Source organism: Hydractinia symbiolongicarpus, chromosome 4, assembly GCF_029227915.1.
Source record: "Hydractinia symbiolongicarpus strain clone_291-10 chromosome 4, HSymV2.1, whole genome shotgun sequence".
Classification (NCBI taxonomy): Eukaryota; Metazoa; Cnidaria; class Hydrozoa; order Anthoathecata; family Hydractiniidae; genus Hydractinia; species Hydractinia symbiolongicarpus.
Window position 1 is genome coordinate 7,460,466 of NC_079878.1, and position 11,762 is coordinate 7,472,227.

Below are 11,762 nucleotides of genomic sequence, written 5' to 3' on the forward strand. Positions count from 1 at the left end.
AAAAATGATTCTCAGTAATTACATTACACTTATACAGAGTTTATGTATTTTTACTCCAATTTATTATTTTTTAGGATAAACGCTATTTCTAATGCGCAAGTGAGAGGTGAAACTTTCGATGGAGGTTGTATCGGACAGACAGGTCAGTTAACTGTTAATATATATGCATCTCAACTGTGTTGTGACCAAATATACGCCCACCTGTAAGATGTAGACACAAAACGAAGTATATGTTACCAAGACTTCTATTAGGACCAGCGGGTCGGGTTGAAAAATATTTGATAACGACGTTTTGGGCTGGATGACGTCATCCAAATTTTATTTGTATCAATTCTCATCTAATGTGCTAACATACATTTGTGGTACTGCAATGTCTCGGAGATAGTAAAGTGGTAGCGCATTCGGCTTGAAATCATAAGGTTTTCACTCCGGTGCACTTTCAGTGCCCCAAATAGCCCCCCCCCCCCCCTGAATAGAGTTAGGTTCAATGCATCGAGATCAGATTACTTTAAAAAACATGTTTTAGCTGAAATAACTGTACCTAAGACAGATCATCGCGTTATTGATAAATAGCTATCATATTGTTTATGCTTATATTTAGGAGCTCGTATCTGGTTGTTGATTGGCTTTCTTTTTGCGTTTGGTGGTTTGATTGGAGCTTGTTGGGTTCTATTTGGTTCTTATGTTGCAACAGGTAGAAAAAGAACTTTTCTTTATTTTCTCCATAGTATTGGGAAAAGATTAGGAGATTTAAAGACATCAAAATGTAAAGATTGATGTTAACTACTGTTGTAGCGCTTAAAAAGGCGTTTTAAACAAGTCTTAATTTTTTTTAGAAGATAGTTTATTATACATGTTCTTTTATAAGAACCTAGTTTTTAAGAAAGTTATATTAAGAACATTCTCAGCCTGAATTCTCTCAGATATAAGTACAAACTAATTTTAGAAAATGATTCGAAACCCCCGAAATTTTTTCATGTCTTTCATTTTTTAGATGATCCTAACACTTGGCCTGGTGTTGCTGTTTTTCTTCAAAATTCACTAATATTCTTCAGGTTAGTTTGTTTCTCTTTCGATGAATCACATGCAGTGAGCTAAAAACATGCGAAGTAAACAAATGAGACGCTAAGTCACCTAAAAAAGTTTTAGAATTGGTGAAACTGCTTTACTGGCGTATTATTTTTTTTTTGTTTTTTGAATGCTGTCAGCCTTCAATTCTTCCTACCTGGCCGCTCTTATAATTGTTTCTACTCCGTAGCTTAACAAAAACAATTTATTTATCGACTTTAAAACATGAACGTGATAGCTTCAAATATAGGGAGACAAAAAAATATAAGCGAAGATGGAAGTTAAAAACTCTGCTTGTTAACTTTGCGAAGTGTAAGCTCAGTCATGTTTCTGCAAATAATTATTAGTTAGCCTATTAAAAATTCGAAATCTCTAGGAATACTTGCCGCATGCCCGATTGTCCGGTCATTTCGGTCAATGTTCAATTCACATTTTTATTTGTAGTGCACTAGTGTTTAAATTTGGACGTACAGAAGAAGACTTTTAAACTGTTGAGAATTTGTAACGAGCAGCGTTATAGATAAATCCAAGTCCAAAGACGATAAAAACATCTGGGGGTTACGTTTCAACGAATATCACTTGCATAACGATTATGGTGGAAGTTAAATGTTGAAGCCACTTTGTGACTTTTGCCATACGATGCAATTTGTAACTTTTTTTTTAGTTTTATTTAAGAAGAAAAATCTGTCCTTCGGTTCAACAGAACACGCGAGACTTTTGCTTTTTATCTAAAGAAAAGTGTGTGAAAAAGACAGCGATCCTTAAAATGCGCTTGGCGTTTTAAAACAGGGTTTATAGGAGTGTAATAGTTTTATGTTCTTGTATTTATTTTTCTATTCATTTCTGTAAATATATATTTTATAAATTAAATTAGTCCTGAAAAATATTGTTTGGTTCCTGTTCAAAGCTTATCATTAATTATAGTATGGAGCTGTAATTCTGAAAAGAATTCTCTCTTTATTGGACAAACTGACACGATGCTGCGCAACAAGCATGTACACGTTGTACGTTTGGCTTGTACATACATCGCAAGTCGTTACTTTAACGTGCAAGTGGCCTCTTTGCAGTAGACATTTTTTCATTGTATAAAATAAAACTGGAACCAAATTGATTTGACATTAAAAGGCCCTATATTCTTAGCCCGTGCTTCGTATTTAAAGAAAACCTTGTATGTTGTATGTTTGTTATTGCAGTGATAAAAAAAATCGCTTTGTGGTTCCACAGCAGGTTGGGATTGACTTTTTCATGACGAATTGCTTACGCTCCAATAAAAGAAAACATTGAATACAGTCCACGCTCGACATCTAGAATATCCGTTATCTCAAATATTTTTTCTGGTCCCTTTCGTCATTGCAATCTTTTTTAGGCAAAATTACGTTCTATATCTTGAACTCCGTTATCTCAAACATTCGCTTTGTCAGACTATTTTTCCGGTCCCTTCAGCTTATTTTAGCACGTTATCCCGAACTTTCCCCTTATTTTTCGAACAAAAACATTCGACTTTATAAAAAGTTCAATTGATTAAACAGAATAAAAATAGACTTTCGATTGTTTACAATTTGGGATTTTTGAAATCCTCCTTATTTCAAAAATAGCTGCCAAGCGAAAAGTCGTGGGAAAAAACGTTGGCTGAGAAATGCAATGCTATAAAAGAATACTATTATCCATATATTCCGTCTTTTTTCTGTTCCTTGTTTTCGGCTTAACAATCTTCATAAACTTTCGTAAACAAGTACGGGTATTTCGCTATGTCGAACTTAAGGGCCTTTGATGCTTGATATCTCGACTATCCTTTATCTCGAACTTTTTTTCGGTCCCCCGAGAGTTCGAGATATTGAGCGGCGACCGTGCTGTTCTCGAATTACATGCACAATGTCGTTAAAGAAGAAAATTTTTATCCTTTATGGCTACAATTTTCGCGAAGTTGCCAAATCATAATTTTTCGCAAAAATTAAATTTCGCGTAAAAAGGAATCTGGTAAAAATTTATGCAGGAGACGTTAAATAAGGACTGCTGAAGTTGAAATTTACAAATTGTGTAAACCATTTTTCAAAGAGGAAAAAAATCTAAATTTCGCGGGAAATAATTTTCGCGAAAACACGCCATATTTTCGTGAATTAACTCCCATAGTAAATTTACTAACTTATCGGTAAAAAAGTCTGCAAATAAAAAAAGATCGGTAAGAATTTTTAGCAAAAATTTAGTTTTTGAAAAAAAATAAAAAACTGGAATAAAAAATTCGTGAATAAAAAGCAAAAATTGTTGAAAAACTGAAAGGTAAAAAAATTAAAGACGGTATTTTTTTGGTTGGTGAGGGAAAAAAATCATAAAAAATATTAGTCAAAATTGTCTTTTACTTATAATACGAAACATTTACGTTGTGTACAACATGGCGCAGACATACTTTTTTAACGGTTTGTCTTTTACAGGGTATGGAAGTTGCTTATTCACGCATGAATAAATTTACATAATATTGTACCTGTCTCGTACACGTTACATATGCAAATCAGCGCTTCTAAAAAACGCTTCCCTCTAGAAATGAGCCCTACAATAATAAGAATCAATAATGGAAAATGAAATGAAAATAATTAGTGAATATACTAAGAAAAAGGGCTAAAACAAGCCCTGATCTCACGACAAGGTGGCAATGCTCTCCGCGCTAAAAGGTGCCTTGATTGTAATTGGTTGTTGGTAACCATAGCATCGTGGAATCTGCTGGCACATTGTTATTCCGCCATTTTGCTTCTGAAGCTACTGTGTGCTTAATAGTATCACGTGTTAAGATATCACGTGGTATCTAAAAGGTTGAACCTTAACTATCTAAAAACCTTAAGTCACGTGGAAATTGTTACTAATGCACAGCTTAACTAGAAAATAAAATAACATTCTATTATTTTCGTTTCACCTTCTCATGCTTTTCGTGACAAATAGAAAAACCGAACGTAACCTTTCGTAAGCAGTTGGATCTAGTAAGGATTTTTTATGTTTTAAACTATTATTTACACTTTTGACTATCAAAAAGTGTTCACCTTATTATTTATTAGTCAAAAATAGTTTAGCTTGCCTTATCTGCCGTTATAACAGCATCGAGGTAGTCAACAGCCTTTATCTGGTTTGTCACGAGGCGACCCATCCTAGGACTTCTATAGAAGGGTGGATAAAACCACGAAACGCTTTTGTCATAGCAAAAAAAGCATTTTTAAAAGCTTGCGTTTCTAGATAGCATTACCCCATGTTCTTTACAGGTCAGTATGAAGGTTTAAATTTGTTTAAAACGCGGCTAGCATAGATTGCTAGCCAAAATAAGCAACTGTTTTCCAAGTCTTATGGCTAGTTGAAAGTACATAACATGCTAGTATTAGCTATATAGCCATAGCTGTGTTTGATATGTGCATGGAATGATATTTTAAGTTGTTTCTTCCTTGTGGTCGTAAATCTTTTTTTATTCTTCAACTATAGTGTTACTTTCCTTTTACTTTGTTTAACTCTTAAGCTTATTAGTTTTATCAAATACATAAACTTTTACGTTTTTCGATGTGGCAATTCTTTGGTATTAACTATATGTGTGTTTTTCAATTTAATTTAGCACTCCATTTTCTCTTTTAGATAATGACTGTCATGGAAAACCATAACAAAGTTTCCCAAGAGAAAGGTTCCTCACAGGAATTTTTAAGTAACAATGAGAATTTATCTCCTTGTGCTGGTGAACTCATGGTTGCTATTAAACCAGGCTCTGCTAGTTATAGCCATTTAAATAATCCCCCTCTGAATACAAAGATGAATATATCAGCACTAAATACAAAAGCTTATGCTAATGAGGAAAAGTTAGTAATATCCAGAACTGTATCTCCAGTGAAGAGATCTTTTAATAATGTAGATATATTAACACTTGAGGCACCTTTGGCCAAGAGGTCATCAACACCAGAATCTTTTCAAAGTTCAGATTCGGGAACCAGTATCTTTAGATCACTAAGTCAATCTGCAGGCAGTAGCCAATTACAATCAGCTATTAATAGAGTAAAAACAAATCTAAGCCAGAGTTGCTTTGCTGATCTCCGAGCAAATAAAGTCACTGATATCGATAGCGATTTGACATGCTTAAATTGGTTACAAGAAGGTGATTTGTTAAATGGATTCTCTCCCGGCTCATCAAAAACTACATCAGACATTAATAAGGAAGAGATAGAAATTAAGAATGAAAATCAGCAAAATACAGGACCACCTGATCCTACTTTAAATTCAATTAACGAAGTGGATAAAACATTAAGAAAACCAGCATACTCGTTTTCTACTTTAATATTTATGGCAATAGAGAATGCCAAAGGCAAGCGTTTACCAGTTAAAGACATTTATCAATGGATTCAGGATAATTTTCCATATTTTCAAAAAGCGCCAATAGGATGGAAAAACTCTGTCAGACATAACTTATCTTTGAATAAATCGTTTAAAAAGGTGGAAAAAGAGAAAGTAAGTATCTATTTGAAATTTCTGAGTTTATTATCATCAGTCAGTGGCCTGTGGATAAATCCACAGGTCCGTCCTGCATTTATTTATTGCATTTTGTGTCTCACTACTGCAGTTTATCTTGCATGACAGACAGACATATACCAGTAGTTAATATAGATGTTTTTATTGTTGTATGTTTGCTAATGACACACAAACATCTTTTTTTGGTGTACTTTATAATGGTGTATATTGTCTGCTTTGTTTGGTATTAATTATAAAGAAAGAAGTAATAAAAACAGTAAGATTGACTGTAAAAGCAAATTGAAAGTTAGGAAAACAAACATGAAACCAGGCCTAAAAAAATAAGATAAAAGCTAAGCCATTAATTGCTGCCCAGTACTACAAATTTTGTCTCTCAGTTATAGCGGTACATGAAAATTAATAATATTTCTAATTATTTGTAATAACAAATAAGCAAAATATGTTGGGGTCTCATTTAGTTTTTTAATTGAATTTCTGGTCATGATGGATCATAATTAATCTGTTTTTGGGAGAGGGAATTAGTGTAATTTTTTGTTATACCAGATTATTTTTACAACTATTAAACTTAAAAACGGGTGCGAAATAATTAACATATTCAGGCCTTTCCAGGAGAGGCGTGCAATAGCACGCGCACACCTCCACACACACACACACAATGGCTTAGGCATGTTATTGATAGCACCTGCAAAATGACAAATTTTATAAGAAGTTAACCAGTGCAGCACACCCAAAAACACACCTAAAAAAATTTGAGGCGTGCTTTTTGGCACACACGTATTAAAATTTTCCTGAAAAGGCCTTCATATTTATGCAACCAAATCTAAGATAAAAAAGAAAAGTAGCTCTGCCTAATTTTGTTACTGGTATCTCTTGTATCAAGTAATTAACACAACTTTGGGTTGAAGATTTGCTGCCCATGTTTTATCCTTGTCGTGTTAAATGTACAGTGTACATTAGTTAAAGTTTATTGCAATAAGTTTTTTATAAAAATATTTAAATGCAAATGCTTTGTGTTTAGATAATCATCTTGTTTTTACTGATTTGGTTATATATAAATATGTTAATTATTTTGATCAAGCTGTTTGAAAATAAAACATTTATGAAAATGCATCCTGTAGTATAGAAAAATGACACTTTTGTCGTAATAAATTTCATCCATTATTTACGACAAACAGCATGTATAAAGAAACAGAAAAAAGTTTTCTGTTGTTACTTATGTCAATATTGTGACAGATTAGACAACTTTTTCATTTAAACTTGGCTATACTCTCATTTTCTTTAAAGAGAATGTACATATTATGTTCTTAGAGTTGTTGACTTAAAATGCCACCTGTTTACAGCTTCTCATCTGTGTATGAATGTAGTAAAAAAGTTAATCTAAAATGTAGTTGTATATACATGCTTAAAATGTTTAAGTTTCAAAAAGATCTACAACTTTCTTATGGAAGTTAACCTTCCTAACCAAAGCTATATATCTTTTTTAACGCTATGTTCTTATTAGTGTATAGGGAAAGGCTCTTTGTGGACGATTGATCATGAGGCCAGGGCTGGATTAGTACAGCAACTACGCAAAACGACAACATATCATTCATATCCATACTCCAAATCACCATATCATCATAGCTGCAATAAGTATGTTTATTTGCCTTAATGAATGTTGATTGCTTTGTGGTAAAGATCTTTTTGTAACAAGATAATTTCTACTTTTTTAGATATTTTGCTAAAGATAAAGCTACTTATAAGAGAGGTACAATTTTTTGTGATTATTACTCACTGTAAATTTTTAAATTATTTTAAGCTTTTAAAAAAAAATGCCGTTAAATTGCAAGATTGTTTTCAAATGTATTTTATGTATGTATTTTTATTAGATTTCCATGGAAGATTTATTGCAAATCATGGTAAGCTAAAACTTTTAGTTTTAATTATACAGTCAAGTCTCAGTATGTGTATACTTTGTGGATTATTTTTATATGCATAGATTTTGTATTTGTAAAAAGTGTTTCCGTTATAGACGATGCTGAGTTTGACGTGGCAGCAACGATGTGTTCAATGGGCAGTCCATTTCCAGGAAAAGGTGCTTTTTTGTTTGATTCCTTTTTTATTTGACTTTTATGTGATATTGTTTTCCTCAGATGGCTTTTAAAAGCAGATATGGACATAATATGTACTTATATAACAATACCTTAATGTTTAAAAAAATTATGTAAAGGCTTTGCACACGTTTCAGTTCAGTTCAATGTTTTCTTTAAAAAAAGCGAAATTAAAGAGTGCAAATGTAAACAACAAATCCTGTAAATATATTTTATAGAAAAAAGAAACTGTGCTAATGATAATGCAACAAGTGTAGAGTTACTCCGGATCTGGCGTACCTACATTGAACCATATGATGAAGGATGTTCTATGAGTAGAGGTTCAAGTCCTGAAAATGAAGTTGACAACAAGTAAGTTTTGGTATTGTTTTCGAATTTTTGATGCGAATTTTTTTACAGGAATTAAATTAATCTTAATCTTAATTTCGTCCTTTTTACTTCTCAGGAGAATTAATAACACGTTCGTATTAAATTTTATAGGTTTCAGCCAATTAAAGGCAAATACTCTATCGAGAAATTCCTTGACGAAGTTCAGAACAAATTGTCATTTAACTCAAACGGACGTAGCAAAAGCGGTTTGAATGCAAGTATGGATGAAGATTATGAGTTCTACAATTCTGATGACGACTCCGATGATGAAGACGATGAAATGAGTCAGAACATGAAGAGATTGGTTGACAAAGAGAGAGATGACAGTTTGGCTGATAGTGGTTATTCTGAAGAAGGGTCGCTTAAGAGTAGCACAATGCTTGATCACTCATACTCCAAGTCTCTCAATAGTCTTGTACGACCACATTCTAAACGGGAATCCAAAGGCGTCGCAGCTTTGTTACATTTAGCAAATGCTGCTACTAAAGAACTAGAAATTTTAAATAAAAAAGAATCACCAGATCACTCGTATGCTTTTCCACCAAAGGACAATGAGGGAGGCACGTTAGATCTTGAAAATATGTCTAAATATGCAGAAAACAATATTTTAAGTTCGTCAAACACACCTAAGCTTGGACAAGTAAACGTATAACAGTTTTTGCCTTGCTTTTTATTTTTATTTTATTATATTCTTTATTTTATCCAGTTGATATTATGGCAGTTTTTTTATAAGGCACATTGCACACGACAGAGCATTTACAGGAGAACCTAAGGTTCTAGACACATCATGCAGTTGAATTTTCAAAAAAGTTTTGTCATTAACACCAGTAGCTAAACGTGAGCTCTTATATCGATCCCACATTTTTGGCCTTTAAAAATCTTTTGATTTGTTTTCGATTGTGCTGCATTGATGTTCTATATTGACTGCAGGTAACTCGTACAGTATTTGCAGTATCACATTTTGCATTGCTGCCTTATTTTTTTATATATTAAGTATAATTTTTATTTAAAAGAAACGAAATATAGAACAACATAAGTACGAATAGTTGACACAAGCTATTTTTTTTTTCGATGAATTTACAAATTTTATAAAATTATTATATAGTAAGCATTTAGAATTTTATTTTGACGTAAGAATTATCCTAAGAAATCCCAATTCAATTCACAGGATTTCAGGATGTTCTATCTCTGTAAAGGGGGGTTGATCAATATTTGATTTCGGCTGGGAGAAAACAAACAATTTATTAGGTGTCTATACAAACTTGGGAAAACAAGAAAAAAGTCTAGGAAAACTAATTTCTTCTGGTGGTCTGGAAATTTAGTCTATATTTGACTTCATAAAGTTGTATTAAAAGGAGAAATACTAATTTGAGATAAGTGCTATGAAGGTTAGACTTTTAAAGCAATCCAATCATTAATTTTATGTAAAAAAAATTGAAACTAATTCTAGTGGCTTCGTTTTCATTGTACTTTTCCACGTTTTGATGTACGCAAAGATGGGGTAAATTGATCAGGATAAGGTCAGAAATCAGCCTATTTTTAATCTTTTGCAACGAAATTGTGTTATAGTGAATGTGACCTTCAACTTGTTTCGCTATGTTGTTTTTCCTTCAAAAATCAAACATCTTTTAATGGACCATGTTGTGTTTGTACTTTGTCAATTTTTAGTGTGAACTGTCTTGTTTTTATTTTCACAATAAAATAAATTTTTCCGTAATTTTAGTACGCATTGAAGAAATTTATATCTATGCATTAGTGAAACGAGAAACTTTTGTACTATCCGCTTTTTATCTGTGACAATTTACTTAAATACTAAAAGCGCAAAATATTCGGCAAAATATTTCGCGCGTAAAATTATTCTCTAAGTTTTGTGAGTCAGAAGAGAGAAACTAGTGATTAACGATTAACTTTATTAACGGTTAACTTTATTTTTTCGACTTATGTCTCGCGAAAAAACATTCTCGTGATTTTGTGATTTGAATTTTTAAATTTTGGAGTTTTCGCAAAGAGTGACAGAAATCACTAAAATCGTTTTTCCTAAAGTAACTCGTTGATCCATTCTACGATAATTTTGTCATCCATCCTTGTTACGTCGATCTAAGGCTCGCCTTGTTTATGTTGCTTTCAACTAAAGGGAATAGTTTACTAAACAGACAAAAATTATTCGATCCTTATGTTATACCACATCAAAGACTCTTGTATTATTTTTGAAGTCTTGTATTTCCTGTAGTGCGCACAATGTTGTACAGTAGCAAACTTATTGTCGTATTTATCTGTTATTAGCCATTTCTCAGGCACCCCACACCTCTTTTTATCAATGTTGAACTTTGTTTGTCGTACAATATTTAGAAGGAAACAGTAAAATGCAGTCGTATAAAAAGTAAGAATGGCCGACAAGAAAAACTGAAGTAGTCTTAGGGGAAATAATTTTCGCGTCCTAATGAATGACCCGTGCCCACCCTCCTCCCCCGTAAAAATTCAGACCTTCTAGTTTAACCTTCTACGTTATTTTGATCTACAGTTAGCGTCTTCACATATATATTTTTTATGTGAGGGGGTTGTTAGATTTTTTAAATTTATGCAAAATAGCTTAAAATAAGATTGTTTATTGGAGAGTGAATTGCATAACCTTTAAGCACATGTTCTCGACCGCACATTTCGTTGCAGACTATACCATAATTACAGTTACTGAATTTCTATTGTTTGTAGATCAATCCTGAATTGTTTAATTAAAGTACACGAGTAGTTTACATCCCATGAGAAAAACAATGGCGAAATATAAACTACTCGAATAATTACAAAATGTAAGACACAAATTATAAAGTATATTATAAGTCAGTGCAACCACATGATCCAATTACACAAAAAACTATTGGATATCTGAGTGGACCCTTAAAGAAAAGAGATATTGCTGCACGCGATTTGTTAATTTGGAAATTGGGGGTGCGGAGGGGGCTCCTTCCCACCAACTGTGGCTCTTGGTGTACTTGATGTTATTTTTAAAGGGGTTACAAAACGGCTCAAGTAAAATCCCTGCCACTTTTCAGTCGTTGTTAGTGATTTGGGTGTTAAATATGATATCCAAGATGATAGTAAGATGTTGATTTTGTCAACATTACTTATAAACTTTTCTCCGCCATAAGCTTGACTACAGTGTAAGTCACTAAAGTAAAAAAAAACCAGCTCATTTTGTAGCCCTTTTTAATTCAACTGTTTGTTTATGATTTAGAAGTCATTTTCTCAAACCACCACATTGTTTAATGTAAAAGTGTCATCATTATGCAGTCGTGACGTCACTTTTGTTTTGTTGTTGCTATGTGTTACTGATTGCGTTTATTTGTCGAGTCCAGTGTTCTTCTACCTATGTTTGTCCCGTTTTGTGAATTATGTTTTATGGTTGTGGTGACGTGGCCGATAAGTAGATGTTTTTCTCAGAATACATAATTATTTTTCGTTTAACATTGGAATACTGACTTAAAATTTAATAAATAAAAAAATGACTTAATCATTTGAAGCAACGTGAATGTAATGAGGAACTAGCTGAACCTTGATTTCGAGAAATTATACAACATCAGCTTTTATTAAAATGACAATATCTAGATTACTTAAGTTGAATTGTACTAAACTTTTCAATGAATAAACTGTGGTAACTTTCCTTGTCCCAACCAATTGAGGAACATTGAGTCATTCTTTATGGAGCAAACAGAAACTAGATAAACATTGTTGGAGTTGTTATTGAGTAAACAA

At 32.6% G+C, this 11,762-nt stretch overlaps 2 protein-coding genes across 3 annotated transcripts in view; both read left to right on the forward strand.

Annotated features, from left to right (window-relative positions):
- Positions 1-1,773, forward strand: part of LOC130641037 (transmembrane protein 50B-like) — a 28,648-nt gene extending 26,875 nt beyond the window's left edge. For both annotated transcript variants that reach the window (XM_057447670.1, XM_057447669.1), the window contains exons 4-7: positions 75-142; positions 602-694; positions 995-1,055; positions 1,513-1,773. In XM_057447670.1, coding sequence (XP_057303653.1) covers positions 75-142; positions 602-694; positions 995-1,055; positions 1,513-1,555 — 265 coding nt within the window. In that variant the 3' untranslated portion in view covers positions 1,556-1,773. The remainder of the gene's footprint in view (positions 1-74; positions 143-601; positions 695-994; positions 1,056-1,512) is intronic.
- Positions 1,774-3,947: 2,174 nt separating this feature from the next.
- LOC130641038 (forkhead box protein N2-like) lies at positions 3,948-10,271 on the forward strand. Its single transcript, XM_057447671.1, has 8 exons — positions 3,948-4,037; positions 4,675-5,535; positions 7,058-7,188; positions 7,269-7,303; positions 7,425-7,454; positions 7,568-7,630; positions 7,865-7,997; positions 8,127-10,271. Exons 2-8 carry the CDS (start codon positions 4,678-4,680, stop codon positions 8,665-8,667), a joined length of 1,791 nt encoding a protein of 596 aa, XP_057303654.1. The 5' UTR covers positions 3,948-4,037; positions 4,675-4,677; the 3' UTR covers positions 8,668-10,271.
- Positions 10,272-11,762: the final 1,491 nt, after the last annotated feature.

Excerpts from the sequence above, each read along its gene's own strand:
- LOC130641038 (XM_057447671.1), top strand. The coding sequence starts at position 4,678 with ATGACTGTCATGGAAAACCATAACAAAGTTTCCCAAGAGAAAGGTTCC. Across the intron at positions 5,536-7,057 it reads AAAAGGTGGAAAAAGAGAAA|TGTATAGGGAAAGGCTCTTT; the intron begins GTAAGTATCTAT and ends TGTTCTTATTAG. Across the intron at positions 7,304-7,424 it reads TAAAGCTACTTATAAGAGAG|ATTTCCATGGAAGATTTATT; the intron begins GTACAATTTTTT and ends TATTTTTATTAG.